The 18,619-nt window shown below is 39.6% G+C and overlaps 1 protein-coding gene and 1 long non-coding RNA gene across 2 annotated transcripts in view; one reads left to right on the top strand and one right to left on the bottom strand.

Annotated features, from left to right (window-relative positions):
- The first annotated feature begins 3,102 nt into the window (after positions 1–3,102).
- Positions 3,103–18,619, top strand: part of tusc3 (dolichyl-diphosphooligosaccharide--protein glycosyltransferase subunit TUSC3) — an 87,259-nt gene continuing 71,742 nt past the window's right edge. The window contains exon 1 of the mRNA XM_004539192.2: positions 3,103–3,260. Within this exon, the coding sequence (XP_004539249.1) occupies positions 3,156–3,260 (105 nt within the window). The 5' untranslated portion in view covers positions 3,103–3,155. The remainder of the gene's footprint in view (positions 3,261–18,619) is intronic.
- On the bottom strand, positions 13,240–14,426 carry LOC143419028 (uncharacterized). Its single transcript, XR_013098993.1, has 3 exons — positions 14,385–14,426; positions 13,846–14,128; positions 13,240–13,664 (listed from the first exon to the last, which is right to left on the bottom strand). It is a non-coding gene; the product is annotated as an uncharacterized LOC143419028 (long non-coding RNA).

Genomic DNA, 18,619 nt, shown 5'->3' with positions numbered 1-18,619 from the left:
GTGAGAACACCGGACTCCCGGCAAATCGTTTTCAAACCCACCGCCGTCTTTCGCTAGTCAGGTTAAACATATATATAAGTCACTTAGATAACTTAAAAATGTTATTGTTTGGCTTTCTTTAGTATTTTATTTGTTCCTGAGTAAATCGGTTTGGCTGAGATTAAAGTTATATTTTTTACACAGCTGAATAAACGTCAAGCAGACAGCTGATTGTCAGAAGTGTGAGACCCTGGAGAATATACTCCGGTGTCCTGTTATATTTTAGAAAGCAAGGAGTTTATTAAACTTCACCGAAACAATCTGCAAATTTCATTAAAAATTAATAAACTACCATCTTGTCTTTATTTTTAGTTAGCACAAACACTTCAAGCTGTAAGCTAATGATAGTTATGTAAGACCAGATGCAGCTGGTGCAATAAGCTGTACGTCCAATGGATGATGATCTGATTAGTCGACTAATCGCAAAAATAATCGGTGACTAGTCGACTATCAAAATAATCGTTTGTGGCAGCCCTAGATGAAATTGCATTTCCTGGCACAATACAATGCTGTTTTTCTATATCTTGAAATAAAGATTTAAGGAAAACAGAAATATTCCAGAGGTCATCTGATCAAAACTTTTACCAGGTGCAATCTGCAGTACAACTTAAACAATAACCAAGTAAGGTAATTCCCAGGAAATCGTTTTGAAGCCACGGCCAACAAGTCTGGGAATGTTTCCATGATTGAGCGCTATCGAGTGAATGAACTGTGAATTAACAAGTCTGTAACATGTACTGATTGTTTCATGGTGCACTGGCTTTAATAGTCCATTATGCGTTTAATTTAACACAGACACACGCGGGTTTTTGTTTGTGTCTGTGTGTTTTCATATACTCATTATTTATTCATTCACATACACATATATTCATTTTCCCCTTAAAAACAGTGGTTTAGATGAGAAGCATTGGGGGAGGTTTTTTTCTCTCCAGAAAGCCATTACAGTCTGCAACAGCCACTGGAACTGAGCTAGTAACTTCTCTCAGTCCTTAAAAAACACATGCTTCAGTTTTCGATTAAATATATCTTAACTTGACAGACTGATTGATTGATTTATCAATCTTTTGATTGATTTATACGGAATGTTTACTTGCCCTCTGCTTATATTTTACACTAAAAATAAAAAAAAAAGACTAAAGTTTTTGGTAGGCCAACCGGAAGGCTGGCGACAAAGGTGGGGACCCTCAGGCGACAGGCTGGGACTTCGCAGGGCACATAGTAGGCTCCGGTGACCCCTCAGACCACAGGTTCAGGCGGCACGGGTCCCTCTGGCTAAGTCACTGAGGCATGCGGAATCTGCAGGAAGCTGGAATGGATCAGCTGAGCACCCAGCAGACGCAGGAAGTTGTGTTCAAGGACTACTGGGGTTCCAGAGTTGGCTGAGGCCACAAATTCATTCTCTGGATAGGCTTTGGGCAGAGCCTCAATCTCTGGGGGAATCCAGTTTTCGCAGCAGGGGAAACAGTCTCAGAAGGATCTGACCAGGAGGCACAAGCATCATTACTAGTCTCAAAATATACAGTTACAGGAGTAACAAGCTTAGGAACACAATATTCAGTCTCTGGGGCTGTTGGCTGATACACACGACACACTGACTCAACTTTCTCAGGCTGACCAACACATGACAGAGTGGTGTAATTGACTCGCTTAGGAATATGATTAACTATTTTACATGGTACTTGCTAGGAAAAAGCAGTTTTAGGCAGAGCTGGCTTGGCAGCAGAAACAGTTTCAGAAACAGGGGTTCTGTACAGACACAAATTTGCAAAAAATGTGTAAGTGTATCTTAAGTGTATCTTGTACTACAGAAAATTAAGATAATAAAGCAAAACATATTACAGAATTTATGTAGCTTGCCACTGCAGCTAAGAAATTACAGAGTTAAGTTTGTGAAAGCTATTAAAATGCATAAAGGGACCAAAAAAGTTAAGACCCATGTCCGGTGCAATCCACTCTAGAGACCCCTATTCTCCTTCTGACAGCTAGAAAGGAAAGCATCTTCACCCTAACACGCTATGTTGTACTGGGCAGCTTGTTATAAATGTAGATAAATGTTTAATTTATGCTACAGTGTTGTATCTGTTTGCCCACAGACAAACATGCTCCTGTGAAATCCTCCAAAATCCAAACTGCACATTGCCCAACATGCATAATGCTGTGTATTGGCCAAATACTGATTGGGTGACTAGTGGACCTGTCAGGAAAAGAAGTGACAGCAGTTTAGTACAAACGAGAGACGTGCAAAGAAAAAAAAGAAAAGAAATCAAAGATCAAAAATTACATTATGAAAAGTAGGCAGTGGCTGCTATGGACACATCTAATTGCTTTTAACACTTGGTTTAACCTCAGCTCCTTATATGTTTTAACTTTGCTCTTCTCTGTATTTGTCTGACAGATCAAAAACAGCACAAGGAAACCCACAAACCGGTTGTACCACATTTATTGATACTTCCACATCAGAAAACAGACTCTCTCTCTCTGTGTAGATGGGCGGTCTGAAGCTGCCCACAGACTGCCAACGGACTGTGACTTAAGACCACAGAATGAATAAACAAGTCAATTATAATATAAAATGCATGTTGCTTTAAAAGTTGATTATTTATTTATTGCAATATTTGCAATATTTATTGCAATATTGCAATTGCAATTGCAATATTTATTGCAATATTTTTTTATATTATTATATAATATTATTGCAATATATTGCAATATTTATTGCAATATTTATTGCAAGATCAGTTTTGTTAATGTATTTTTTGATGTATTCAAATAAGTACTTATTTCATATATGTATATTTTTACCTTCACTTGGTTGCCCTGAAATCATAATTCTACAGAATCATGATGTGACTACAGCCTGGCTTTTTTCATTAACTACTTAGGTCAGGGTCATAGATTATAAATGAGAGGCAAACCTAAATCATGGAAATAATACAGTTTTTTGGCTACGCCTCCTCCAACGCATGGATTAGAAACGTATTAGCAGGACAGTACTGTGAACGTTAAAACTACAAACCCCAGAGGTCTCCATATTCAAATCCTTTTCCGCTGATTGGATAACGTAGGATCCAATCGCTTGGTCGAGACGTGTCTCGCATTCATAGCATCCTTCCGTCATGGCGTCTATTTGGGCTAAATCCATTGTTAACCTGCAGGTCTTGGCTGTTTTTTTCTGCCTAATGGTATGTCTGCCACCGGGGGGAGGACAGAAGAAGAAAGAGGTAATGTTTCAACCGTAAAAATGTGTTTTTCATGTAAAATGGCCACGCTACTCACTGAAAGGGATGTGCAGGTTTAACCTACCGGTGTTTTTTAAGCTAGTCTGGGTTAGTCAGAATTCCCAGGAAGTAACTCAGAGAGAGGCTCTTGACATGCCGTTTCTTAGTTGCAATAAATTCCATTGGTGCCAATATGTGTTTTAAAGAAAAGTCTTATAAAAAGGTGTGCTTGTCACGTTTTCTGCGTCACTACGCCCTCCTGTGTTTCTGACGATGACAAAAGGACACGCATGAATAAGCAGAGCAAGCTAATGCGGGCTGTCAACAGCTGCTGCATGCAAAGTGTGTTTTGTTTGGAAAGAGTTTCTATTGGTGCTTTTTGGCACTGCTCACTCAAACACTGGTGCAGTGTGGCGAGTAATGACTTTATTTTGAAATCTGTCAGAATAGGAAGTGTTACGGTTTACTTATTAGTAGTTTAATAATGCTGGTGAGGATGCCAGAATACCCACAACTGATAGCAGCGTGCTGAGGTATCTGTGATGCGCCGGTTGCCGGATTAGTAAAAGAGGGTGGTGTGGTTTTATTGAAGTTATAGTGGAACAGTTTAATCCAAAAGGATAGTGAGGGGAAAGTCATTGTAATGTATTTACAATATGAATAAGGTCTGTTCACCAGCTTTGTATTTGATTCATTAAAGTAAGTAATACATGTTCTGAGTTACAATATAAGCCTCCTAATTATATCAACAACAGGCATATGACACATATTTTAGCAATTTTGGGATGATGTGCAACGTTGGTATTGTTTTATTATTTGTTCTTGATTTAGGGGCGATCGTGGCTCAAGAGTTGGGAGTTTGCCTTGTTGCCGGAAGGTTGCCGGTTCGAGCCCCGGCTCGGCCAGTCTCTGTTGTTGTGTCCTTGGGCAAGACACTTCACCTACCGCCTACTGGTGTTGGCCAGAAGGGCCGATGGCGCAATATGGCATCCTCGCTTCTGTCAGTCTGTGGCTACAGTCTACAGTCTGTGGCTACAACTGTAGCTTGCCTCCACCAGTGTGTGAGTGTGTGTGTGAATGGGTGGATGACTGGGTGTGTAAAGCGCTTTGGAGTCCTTAGGGGGGACTAGTAAAAGCGCTATACAAAGAAAGGCCATTTACCATTTAGTTCTAGTCATAGTCTTTTGACTAAATATGGACGTAGTGTTTTGTGGGAGAAACATTTCGTCACTCATCCAAGTGACTTCTTCAGTCTCAGCTGACTGCAGGTTTCCCCAAATCTTATAAATAGTACATTTGCATAATGACTGGAACCAGCCCACTAAAGGAACAATGGGCTGGGAGGTCAGTTCCTTAATCATAATTATGCAATTATCCTTCAGTGGGCTGATATTTTGGGGGTTTTCATGAGAAACAAGGAGCATGACAGCTAGCTGAACCACCCTTTCAACACTGTTTCCTGCATGCAGATCAAATTGTGAGTGTCTAACCTCATTGCACAAGAGATTTCTTTTGATTGAAGCACTTCATCTTGCCTTTCTTCTAGGGATGTTCCTAGTGACTAATTTCTAAATCAACTAAATGTGAAAAAAGAATTAGGCTAACTGACCAGTCAAAAACTAAGAAACCCTGAGCTACCAAGTTAAATCTGAGAACTGTTTAATGAACATGTTTAATGACAAAGTCTTATGTTTCCAACCTCCTTAATGGCATATGTGTCAAGACTTAAAATTTTAACAACAGGCTTTAGTAGTTTTTGTTTGAACATGTAGTTTTTATTGCTTTTGATAACATCAAATGTAGATATCATCTGTGATGCAAATATCTAAAGAAATAAAAGTGTAGAACCTCATGCTTGTTTGGTCATAAAATCTTGAGCACCTTTTGTAAATGGCTCTTGACTGCACTGTCAACCAAAATGGTTATCATATTGGGTGGTGATGCAGGAAGTGGAGTCCGCATCTAGTCAGATTTAGAAGTAGTTTTAGGTAAACTCGTCAGCATTCAGCACTGGAGCTAAGAGTATCGGACTGTGTGGAAAAGAGCTACAAAGCACAGCATGTATCAGGCTCTTTTTTTCCATCATACGTTTTCCTATTTTATTTATTGATAGAACATCATATTTTTAAATATATGTAGCCAGACATTTTGTGCTACCAATCTACAATCTACACAAACACAGTAAAAGCCTGATGCTCCCAGCATCAACTAGGGAGTTGAAACAGGAACACTTTATTTTTAAAACCTTAACATTCTGTAAATTTAGACCAAGCCATGTTTAAAATTACATTAATTCTGCTTTTGAACTGTTTGCAGTACATTCATCTTTAAACTAGCACTCCTAAAGTTTTTACCCAACAATTAGAATCAGTGATAGTGCCACTGGCACTGAAAATGCAAAAGTGCAAGGTTTTTTGTTTTCAATTTTGACCTATTTTATAATAAAAAAAAGATGCAAACTTTTTTGTATTGTACTTTTTAAAACATGAATACAAAGGGCATATTAGATGCTTGCCTGTGACTCTAGATGCTTGCCTGACAACACAGAATACAGAATTAAGCATTAAATAAGCAGGTTCAAATTTAATAAGCATAGCCACAAAAGTATAAAAATGATATATTAGCTCTCTGGGATATCTAGATGTTCTAGACCAGATTGGATTTTATAGTCCTTTGCCATTGTAGGAATTTTATTTGTCTACATAGTCATGATCAGTGGATTTGTATGTGGGTAACTTCAGTTCAATAATAGGTTTTTGTTGGTTTATCTGCAGAGTTGATTGTAACTTGTGTTGTGATTTTATCCTGTAATGGTTTCCATTATTAAAATCACAAGATCACTTTCTTCCCTTTCATTTCCTTTAGCTATATGTGGTGAAGTTATTTACCTAAAGTCTGATGAACCCTGCTGACTATAGTATGTTGAGCATTTATATATTTTTATAGACCACGGGACTTGGATCAAGTCAGAATGCTGTTGTGCCTTTCCTGTTGGACCACTTCATCAACACCTTTTTTCTGAGCTGACTTTGAAAATGAATAGAAAATTAATTGAGTGGACTAATTGTGGAATGAGTATAAGAAAGAATGCATGGACAAATACATGACAGGTGAATGAACATCTGAATGAATGAATTGAATGTGTCAACTAATGAATGAACAAAGAACTGACTGAGTGTAAGAAATGATGAATAAATAACTGATTAGCCACTGATGAAAAAGTACTTGAATGAGTGAGCAAATGAATGAATAATTGAAAATGGCAAGTTTGCCTTGCTGTAAACCCTTTCTGTCACTACTTCTAATGGCTTGGGAGGTGTATCTGTAATTAATGTGCCATATTGTATCTAGGAGACTTTCAATAATTATAAAGTAACAACTTCAGGCTTGTGTATCTTTATGAAAATGAAAAAATGAAAATGTGTTACTATATAAATAATCCGTTTTGTGTAGTTTGTGGGAAACTGTGGCTGGTTTAAACCAAATTTGTAATGTCTTGTTAAGTGGCAATGACAATGAATAGATTTAAAAAATAGATTATTATAAAATTCTTATTTGTAACATTATTCATGCAAGGGTAGTAAGTGCATCAGTGCTTATTTGCAACAATGCTTTGCTTCACTTTCACAAAAATGCACAGGGGAGTTGCCTGTTATAGTCACAGTCTGTTAGACACTGACCGGCTCAAGGACACCTCTGCATTACCTAATGAGTGGCAGAAAAAGCATTTCTCAATTACTTACCCGGCTTAAATTTATCCAGCTATTATTAGTTTGCTTCTCTGACATTGAACCGCCTCTCTTTAAAACTTTGGAGTTAAAGTATTTTGTCTGCCAACATTTAACTTTGGACCATCCTTTATAAAGTACCAAATAGAAGAGAGGAGGTAGTCACACTTACACACACGCACACACACAAACAAAACACACAGCACACACACACACATAGAGTGAGAGACAGCCATACTTTCGATGAGCCACAGGAGAAATATTGAGGGGTTATAATGTGAGAAATGTATTTTCCCAGTTGCCTGCCAGAGGCCATAGCAGGAGAGGTGGAGGAGGCGGAGGAAGATCTTATTTAGCTGGAAATGGACAAAATGGTGAAGCAGCACTTTGTATTCCTCTCACCAATTTCTGCTCTCCCTCACTGCCCTTTCCTCTGGCTCTGGCCAATGTATGATTTAACTCTAAACTGTAGTGAAGGATAACATGATCTGAATGTTAAAGGTAAAGCTGTTAAATATTTAAATTTTCTTTTGTTAAAGAAGTACACATAGGTTTGCATATTTGTTTGTTTTTTGGCTTTAGTCACTTAACTGGAACTAGATCATAGCTTTAGCTAGGGCTGTGCGATATGACCAAAATCTCATATCCCGATATAAGAATTCTATCATCCGATAACGATATAAATCACAAAAATGTAACATTTCCTGTAAATTCTGTGAGTCTCGGGCAGCTCGACTTGCGGGAAGTGTTTCCAGCTGCGCGTCATGTAGCTGTATTCGAGTGTTTTAACAGATGCATGAAACGATACATTTTTAGACATAAGTTGTAACGGCCGCCGTTTTCTTTGTGAGTATTTATTACACGGCGTGCTGCGGGGGAAGGCCTGTTCTAACGTTTGAGTCTAAGGTTTATTTTTTAGCACCTGGCAGCTCTTGTTTACTTTTTCATCCGTAAATAATCTGCTCTTTCACGTGATTCAGTTTATTTTGAAAAGTCTCAACAGGATCTTGAGCTTTATTGTGAAAGGTTTATGTGGAACATAAACAAGCGGACACGCGATGCTGTTACCGTCGTTGTTGCTAACCACAAAGCATAAAAACAGGCGCTTGTCCGTCCGTAGTGTGGTTATATTAAATATAATAGAAAGAGAGAACTTTAAGAAATTAATATAGCCGTTACATGGAGAAACCTTTGGAATGCAAGCATGCTGATCCACACAGGTATGCACACAGGTGTACACACGGGTATTCACAGACGCGGACTACAGCTTTCCTGGCTGCTGCCTCAAAGCACATTGTGCGCTGTCTATCTTGCATGCTGCACAATATCGTTTATTATTTAGTATCTACTGATATCTACTGCTAGCTAGTTTATTGTGATGGTGCCAGGTTTTTTTATTATGTTGCTCTTTGTTGTTTGCTTTCTCTTCTGCTTTTTTTCTCCATACAGGTGACCCAGGTGTTTTTTTTTGGGGGTTTTTTTGGGGTTTTTTTTTGTTCCCCCCCCCCCCCCCCCTTCTCACCGTCTCTTCTCCCCTTTGGTTTTCTTTCTCTCCCTCTCTTTCTTTCATTCTTTCTCCCTGTCCTGTCCCGTTTGTAGCAACTGAAAATAAAAGAAATTCATAATTATAATAAAGGTCAATCAAATGGACCAATATGGCAAGGCCATGATGATCCACTTGGTAAAATAAATCCGCTTGGCATCTTTCTTGGCCTTAAGACAACAATTCTGATGGCTAAAGATCCAAATGGGACACACACAAAAAAAAGAAGAAATTAATATAGCCACTACAGTGTACATCAGAATGATGAAAAAATATTGCCGTAAACAGTTTATTTTGCGACACCACGAGACAAACGATAGCGTAAAATGAAGCGATAGACGTTTTTATATCGTCATCCGATATATATCGTTATATCGAACAGCACTAGCTTTAGCTCATATTTATTATTTTATTTTATTTTATTTTTTGAAAGTTTTGTAATTATGACAGTCATCCACATGAAAAAAACAAACAAGAAAACCCCCTAACAAACAAACAAAAAACAAACATAATATGCACTGACAATAACATAATGGCACAGTGAAACCCTCAGATCTGCCCGGTCTGGGGGAGCTCCCCTCCACCTCTTTATGTCGTCAGGTTTTTGCTACTGTCCACGCAGCACTTTACAGTCCATCCCTGATGATATTCGGAAGGGTATTTCCAGTCTCTTTTATGAGCTGCCTTCTAAAAAACAGTGACCACGTCCTTAGCAGGCCTTCCTTCTTCCAGTAGTTGCGTGAAAATACTTAGTTAAGCTCTGGTTATATAACCCACCACCCATCATCCCACATTACCAAAAAAATGTTAGCTCGTATTTATTAAAATACATTTTTGAGATTTTGTCCAGTCTGCATACAAGGGATCTCTTATTGATTCTTAAATAATGTAATTGAACATTCTATGGGAGGAAGTTCAGGCAAGTTAGGATGGTTTGCAAACTGGAATCCGGTTGTTCAGTGATGACGCGACGAATCCTACTTCCGGGTCAAAATTAGTCTGCGTTTAATATGGCTTTTGTGTTGTTAACATGTTTAATGTTATGTATTTTCTTCTATTTGATCTCAAAAAGCTCCTAAAACAGTCAGTGATCACTGTTGACCTCCCTCGGCTTTTATTACCGCTAATCATTTATTTAAGCTCAGTTTTTAAAACCTTAGGATGTAACTACAGCCCAGCCCATGCAGCAGTATATGAATGACTAACCTGGTATTATGGATGGATTATCTCAGTTGTTCTCCTGGCTGAAGTTTGGTCCTTTTACAGCATCCTGCCATGCGATTACATTTGTTCCTGACCACCGAGAACACTCACGTTAACTTTTATCGAGTGGAAAAAAAGTTAGCTTGTTTACTTGGCCAGTGGTGTTTGTAGAGAAGTCTGACTATGCAAGCTATGGATTAGAGCAGCAATTTGCTAGCAACCAAAGCAATCAAGAGGAGGTTTATGGTGCAGTCCTTTGCCAACAGGTCAGGAAATTCACTTTTATCCTAGCAACCAGAGATTGCCAGGAGGTCATTGCCCAGTTTCTTGGCCTGTGTGTCAGAAGGCTTAGGATATTCTTGAAAAGTATATTAGAACCTCTATTTGGAAACATGTTTGCATCCTCCGTACAGAATGAAGTAAATCTCCTTTGTCACTATGAGTGGACAAATAACAAAAAGCAGAAAAATAGGTAAAATCTGTAGCTACTATAAAAACTTTGTGACCTACTGTACATTTTGCACAAACTGAACATTGTTCTAGCACATTTATTGTTGGCATGTATACTGCGTGGACAATCGGGCTGGGATTTGATTCCTCAAAACCAATTCTTAAGGTGTGCTGGCAGAGCACATCAAATTTTTATTTATAGTTGATCTAAACAGTCACTCTGGTTTGCAGAGTTAAAAGACAGCTATCATGGGGTGTATGCAATATCCTTTAAAAACAGCACACGCTGTCCGATAATCCCTTCAGAGTCAGATCAATAGCTTTGCACTGGGAGTGACACATGAAAAGTGCCACAAAATCTTTGAGCAAGTGATGAAAATAAAGGACACTGAGAGAGTGCTAGAAAGAGAAGTTCAATGTCTGGCTTATTTATCACCTCCACACAGCTGCTTCTGTGCGAAGTGGGAATGAATGATGGATCATTGTTTTCTGAATGTTACAAATATTTGCAACATAGACAATATCTGATGAGTGTTGGAAAAGTGTAAGGTAAAGCATTAAAAATGTCTGTAGTAACTCTGATAAATTATTCTTTAGTGGTAAAAGGAGAAGTATTTAGACCGGGGGTGTCAAACATAAAGCTCAGGGGCTAGAATAGTCCCGGCAAACCATTTGGCTTACTGGAAGGTTGGAAAATGTAAAAGACTGCAAAGATTGTGTGATTTTAGACTGTATTTTCATAAGTTTCTAAGTTATGTTTCCCACAATGTAAAATGTGAAATGAGATTGAAATTCCTAATCAAGACTGATGATAACAAAAAAACAAATTAAAATAAATAAACAAATAACTTAGGCAACAGTGCTGAAGCCTGCCTTGTTTTTAATTCCTACTTTTTGTGACTAAGTTAGAGGAAGAAATGGTCATTGAGAGAGAAAGAATATTTATATCCCTTCAGTAAGCCCTCGTTCATCACACCGGCTCTGCTAGATATTAGAGCTGGTTGTGTTTCTGTCTCAAGGCTGACCGCAGCACAAAGAAAGAACCGGTGTAAGCACTTCCTATACCTAGGTATGTGGAATCAGGGGAGGTAAAGAGAAAAAAGTTCAGGGCGGCAGGCAAGAAGAAATTATATATCAAGAGAATTATATATCTTCAGAGAGATAGAGATTGCAAAGTAGTGGGCTTGCTACCACACCCAGGGACCAGTCTAATAAGTGGATGGGAATAATAAGAGACTGCTACCTCTGCACACAGAGGCCCAATAAACTACTGGGTAGGCCCTTCAGGGCATAACCCAAGCCACTTCCACAGTTTAGACTGGGGCTTATAAAGCTGTGTAAGCAGTACTGACTCTTGGTTTTCTGTCTGACTTGTTCATGGGAAATGCTAGCTTACAAGTTACAAATTTTGCTGATTGATTTTTAAGAACCAGCAGATACTGAGAAAATGTGTGGTTCTTTTTGTTGTATCATGTTATATTTTGATGTTTAATGCACTGTGCTGATTTATGTTCTTGAATTTGCATCCATTACCATCTTAAAATATTAAAATATTAAAATTTACACGAAACACTTAAGAATCTAGTCAATAGGGTTTTATTTTTTGAAAAGGCTGCAGTAGCTTTTGACATCATGCATTAGTCTCTGATTAACCCAGTTTAGCTGGAAACATTATTTATTTGGCACATTGCTGGATTAATTAGAGAAAAACAGACTAAAGACTGTCCAAAAAGGGCTTAAGCAATTTCTGTTAAAAATAACACTACATGTCACGGAATTGTGATTGTTAAGAAGTGCAGCTTTGTGTTTGAGTCTAATTTTAGTCTTTTAAGTGAAAAATAAATTAATAAATAAAAGAAGATTAAATTCTGCAAGACACAAACAATTTCATTACTGGGAGGAATGTATGCTGTGAAGATGATGCTTCTGTCACAGTTGCTTTATTTCTGTCAGAACTTCCTCATCTATCTTACTAAAAACTATTTTATAAGACTGGGTGACTCAGTGATTCTCCATTTTATATGGAATTATAAACCCCATAGAATTAGGAAGGACCAATTCTGCAAGAGAATGAGGGAGGGCTGGCATTACTTAATTTCATTTTGTATTTATTACGGGTCCACTGTTTCTTGCTCTGGTTTTCATTGGATAGATGAGAACTTCCTGGATGGTAAGAGATAAGGCGTGCATTGCTATAGCAATCATGTCCCCTACTTGGAGACATAAATCTTGTTATAGATAAAATCTGTGTTCCATACAACCCCATGATCTATAATGCAATCCATAATACAGGGTGGGCCATTTATATGGATACACCGTAATAACATGGGAATGGTTGGTGATATTACAGTTTTTGCCCGTTGCCTGAACACATTTTGCAAAACTTTGCTCATTGTGCCAAAACCCTAAACACAAGTAAACATGACACAACACTGGGAAATATACCATTCACATCTGCACCAAATTGAAACTCTACTCTCAAAACCTAAACTCTGCTATCAAAACCTAACATTCCTTTGTCAAAATGTAACTCTGTTGACAAAATGACACATACTTGCATCATATGCAAACACTTACAGAGCAGGAGGAACACACTAGGCTACTTTATATAAAGCACTGCAGTCTTTGATTTCCATTGTTCATTCAGAAGGCATATTTTCAGGAGACACATTTGCAAACAACCAAAAAAGCAAATAGACCTACTCAATATTGTACATTGCAGTACCATGAATTCAGATAAAGCAAAAAAAAACCAAAACAAAAAAAACCCCATAATACAGTAATAGAAAAAACACTATACTGTAAACAAAAGATCATGACAATTGTGCATACGTGGGCTCATGGATCCCGCCGTCTGTTGGGGTCTGGCCACAGGACCTCATCAACATCGCAAGCAATGTCTTCTCCCGCTGGGCACCGGGGAAAATATCCTCTTCCATGTCAAAACCATCCATGGATTGCTGTCACCTGAATGTCGCCGCAGGCCTGTTCCATTGCCTGCAGAAGAGGCATGCGGGCATGTAGTTGGCGGTCATATACACGCCATCTCCAAGCCGAAAAAAATTCCTCTATAGGGTTTAAAAATGGTGAGTAAGGGGGCAAGCATACCACTTCAAGTTGACTTTGGTTGGAGAACCAGGCCTGGACCAGAGCAGCCCGATGGAAACTGACATTATCCCATATCACCACAAACCTGGGCTGATCTGGTCTGTTCTGTACAACTATATCATGGAGAGCATCTAGAAATGTGAGTATGTGTTGGCTATTGTATGGACCTAGTATTGCATGATGGTGCAGAAGCCCTCGAAGGCATATGGCGGCACATAATGTGATGTTTCCCCCGCGCTGCCCTGGGACGTGCACAATTGCCCTTTGTCCAATTACATTACGACCCCGTCGTCTTGTTTTGCTCAGGTCGAATCCAGCTTCATCAATGAAAATGTATTCATGAGGCTGTGCAGCTCCATCCATGGCCAAGATTCTCTGAAAAAAAGGGGAACATATCACTGTACTACAGTGCTACACATACAGCACCCTCGCCCCATCACACAGGTACCTGTGTAGCTCTCAGAATAGATCCATGTGGTACTGATATGGTACATATTCAGCTGCTACTGGACTTCACCAATACTCTATTGTAAATGTAAGGGACAGTTACACGTACCCGTACATATTCAGCTCGAAGTCCTTTGACCCTGTCACTGTTCCTCTCGAATGGGACTCTGTAGAGCTGCTTCATGGTGATGCTGTGTTTACCCAAGATGCGTCTGATGGTGGTGATGCTCACATGGTCTATGTTGCTGAACACTCGCCTGTCTGCAAGTATTTTCCGTCGTAGCTGGTGGAGACGGATGGCATTGTCTGCCCTCACTAGGTCCACAACAGCAAGTTCCTGCCGTTGTGTGAACAGGCGTTGGCGTCCTCCCCCAGAAGGTCTTCGAGTCATTCTAGAGAAATACAACCACATATTGTCATCGGTTTGCTTATTTTTCTTACAGTACTTCACTGTATATACTGTATCATCCACTGTACAACACTGTACTTCAATATAAGTAATCATGGTATGTTTCACAGAAACTACCACTTTGGCTGCAAAAGGAGCATTAGCACCCTGCAATACCCTGTACACTTGATATGGTAACTGTAGAACAGTACTATGAAAACCATCTGAGTAGAGTAGAAGGCAGTGAGATGAAGACAGACCTGTTTTCTAGTCGGAATTTTCTTATTACAGATGCCACTGTGAAGCTGCTTAGATGTGGGTGGACTCTCTGCCCAGCTTCCCTCATAGTCAGGCCGTGGTTGATGACATGGTCCACCAAAGTTGCTCTTATATCATCAGAAATATGGGTCCGTGCATGGCCTCTTTGACCTCCTCCTCCTCTTCCTCTTGCTCTCCCTCCATCCATGCTTGCAAAGTTCTTGAATTGGCTAAACTGAGGGCTTTTTGTGGTTGGCTAATTGGTGTTCAGTTTTGCAAGTAAGTGCCTTCAGGTGTATATTTGAGTGGTTGCAATTACCCGATGTGTTTTGTATTTTGGATACATGTGTTTTCCAAATGGCACCCTGAAATTTCATTTTTGAACGAAGTGTCTTATGTATGAAATAGAGTGTAGTATGCAGGACCATGTGTGTTGCATAAAGGAGTAAGTGTGTTGCATAATTGCAACCAGAGTGCAAAGCAGCACTTTTGTTTAAGGTATGGGTACATGTGTTTGGGGTATGGTAACAAAAGCTTCAAGTTGTGTTACTTTAGTCTAAGCATGGGTTTATAGTGTTCAAGCAACGAGCAAAAACTGTAAGAAAATTCCGACTAGAAAACAGGTCTGTCTTCATCTCACTGCCTTCTACTCTACTCAGATGGTTTTTATAGTACTGTTCTACAGTTACCATATCAAGTGTACAGGGTATTGCAGGGTGCTAATGCTCCTTTTGCAGCCAAAGTGGTAGTTTCTGTGAAACATACCATGATTACTTATATTGAAGTACAGTGTTGTACAGTGGATGATACAGTATATACAGTAAAGTACTGTAAGAAAAATAAGCAAACCAATGACAATATGTGGTTGTATTTCTCTAGAATGACTCGAAGACCTTCTGGGGGAGGACGCCAACGCCTGTTCACACAACGGCAGGAACTTGCCGTTGTGGACCTAGTGAGGGCAGACAATGCTATCCGTCTCCACCAGCTACGAAAGCAAATACTTGCAGACAGGCAAGTGTTCAACAACATAAACCATGTGAGCATCACCACCATCAGACGCATCTTGGGAAAACACAGCATCACCATGAAGCAACTCTACAGAGTACCATTTGAGAGGAACAGTGACAGGGTCAAAGGACTTCGAGCTGAATATGTACCATATCAGTACCACATGAATACATTCTGAGAGCTACACAGGTACCCGTGTGATGGGGTGAGGGTTCTGTATGTGTAGCACTGTAGTACAGTAATATGTTCTCTCTCTTTTTTTTTTTTTTTTTTTTTTTTTTTTTTACAGAGAATCTTGGCCATGGATGGAGCTGCACAGCCTCATGAATTCATTTTCATTGATGAAGCTGGATTCGACCTGTGCAAAACAAGACGACGGGGTCGTAATGTAATTGGCCAAAGGGCAATTGTGCACGTTCCAGGGCAGCGCGGGGGAAATATCACATTGTGTGCCGCCATAAGCCTTCGACGGCTTCTGCATCATCATGCAAAACTAGGTCCATACAATAGCCAACATATACTCACATTTCTAGATCTCCATGATATAGTTGTACAGAATAGACCAGATCAGCCCAGGTTTGTGGTGATATGGGATAATGTCAGTTTCCATCGGGCTGCTCTGGTCCAGGCCTGGTTCTCCAACCACAGTCAACTTGAAGTGGTATGCTTGCCCCCTTACTCACCATTTTTAAACCCTATAGAGGAATTTTTTTCGGCTTGGAGATGGCGTGTATATGACCGCCAACTACATGCCTGCATGCCTCTTCTGCAGGCAATGGAACAGGCCTGCGGCGACATTCAGGTGACAGCAATCCATGGATGGTTTTGACATGGAAGAGGATATTTTCCCCGGTGCCTAGCGGGAGAAGACATTGCTTGCGATGTTGATGAGGTCCTGTGGCCAGACCCCAACAGACGGCGGGATCCATGAGCCCACGTATGCACAATTGTCATGATTTTTTGTTTACAGTATAGTGTTTTTTCTATTACTGTATTATGGGTTGGTTTTTTTTTTTTTTGGTTTTTTTTTTTTGCTTTATCTGAATTCATGGTACTGCAATGTACAATATTGAGTAGGCCTATTTGCTTTTTTGGTTGTTTGCAAATGTGTCTCCTGAAAATATGCCTTCTGAATGAACAATGGAAATCAAAGACTGCAGTGCTTTATATAAAGTAGACTAGTGTGTTCCCCCTGCTCTGTAGGTGTTTGCATATGATGCAAGTATGTGTCATTTTGTCAACAGAGTTACATTTTGACAAAGGAATGTTAGGTTTTGATAGCAGAGTTTAGGTTTTGAGAGTAGAGTTTCAATTTGGTGCAGATGTGAATGGTATATTTCCCAGTGTTGTGTCATGTTTACTTGTGTTTAGGGTTTTGGCACAATGAGCAAAGTTTTGCAAAATGTGTTCAGGCAACGGGCAAAAACTGTAAAGTCCTGTTTGTGGCACATTAGTATATGTGAGGGGGCAAACTCCTCAAGATGGGTGGTGACCATGGTGGCAATTTAGAAGTCGGCCATCTTGGATACAACTTTTGTTTTTTCATTAGGAAGAGGGCCATGTGACACATCAAACCTATTGGTAATGTCACAAGAAAAACAATGGTGTGCTTGGTTTCAACTTGACTTTATTCTTTCATGAGTTATTTACAAGTTTCTGACCACTTATAAAATGTGTTCAATGTGCTGCCCATTGTGTTGGAGAAATGCCAGCACAGGCATCCAGTATCCGTAGTTTCAGGTGCTGCACATCTCGTATCTCCACACCATAGACAATTGCCTTCAAATGACCCCAAAGATAAAACTCTAAGGGGGTCAGATCGGGAGACCTTGGGGGCCATTCAACTGGCCCACGACGACCAATCCACTTTCCAGGAAACAGTTCATCTAGGAATGCTCGGACCTGGTACCCATAATGTGGTGGTGCACCATCTTGCTGGAAAAACTCAGGGAACGTGCCAGCTTCAGTGCATAAAGAGGGAAACACATCATGTAGCAATTTCAAATATCCAGTGGCCTTGAGGTTTCCATTGATGAAGAATGGACCCACTATCGTTGTACCCCATATACCACACCAAACCATCACTTTTGTTGCTCCAACAGTCTTGGAGGGATCCATCCAATGTGGGTTAGTGTCAGACCAATAGCAGTGGTTTTGTTTGTTAACTTCACCATTCACATAAAAGTTTGCCTCATCACTGAACAAAATCTTCTGCGTGAACTGAGGGTCCTGTTCCAATTTTTGTTTTGCCCATTCTGCAAATTCTGTGCGCCGATCTGGGTCATCCTCGTTGAGATGCTGCAGTAGCTGGAGTTTGTAAGGGTGCCATTTGTGAGTAGCTAATATCCACCAAAGGGATGTTCGACTAATGCCACTCTCCAGTGACATGCGGCAAGTTCTACGCTGTGGGCTCTTGCTGAATGAAGCTAGGACAGCCACTGATGTTTCTTCATTAGTGACAGTTTTCTTGCGTTCACATTTCGGCAAATCCAACACTGAACCAGTTTCAGGAAACTTAGCAAGCAGTTTGCTGACTGTAACATGGGAGATGGGTGGTCTCGTAGGGTGTCATGCATTGAAATCTGCTGCAATGACCCGGTTACTGCGTTCACCAGATATCAACACAATTTCGATCCGCTCCTCACGTGTTAACCTCTTCGACATGTCAATGGCTGTGAAAGAAGAGAAACTTGTAAATAACTCATGAAAGAATAAAGTTACGTTGAAACCAAGCACACCATTGTCACCCTGTACAATTAAAATGTTTGAACTGGAAAAAATATGGAATACTAATAAATATTGGACCACTCTTTTTTTTCATTAATTAATTTTCTTTTACATTGAATATAAAATGGTCCATTCCTCCACAAAGTGGAGGAATGGACCATCCACTTTACTATTCTGTTCAGATATGCATACTCAGAATGCTCATTTTTAGTTGGTCCTCTCTGTCATTTCTTTCTTGTGAAAATAAATGCATTTTTATGTTTTACAGGTCAAGAGAAATAAATATTGTATCCAATTGCCAGTTTTTCTTCTGTTGCCAATAAAACCCAAACCCAAAAAGGCATAATGGTGCCACATTTTGCACATAGAAATGTTTCATTGTACTTCCAGTTAATTCAAGGGTTATTTTGTTTGGATCTTGCTCATTAGCCATAGTTATCTGAATTATTGATGCACTAGTGTCAGGCCTGCTTTCGGAGTGACTGATGGCCCATGCTGC

The sequence above is a fragment of the Maylandia zebra genome, linkage group LG6 (assembly GCF_041146795.1).
Source record: "Maylandia zebra isolate NMK-2024a linkage group LG6, Mzebra_GT3a, whole genome shotgun sequence".
Taxonomy (NCBI): Eukaryota; Metazoa; Chordata; class Actinopteri; order Cichliformes; family Cichlidae; genus Maylandia; species Maylandia zebra.
This window is presented reverse-complemented; position numbering and strand designations above follow the sequence as displayed.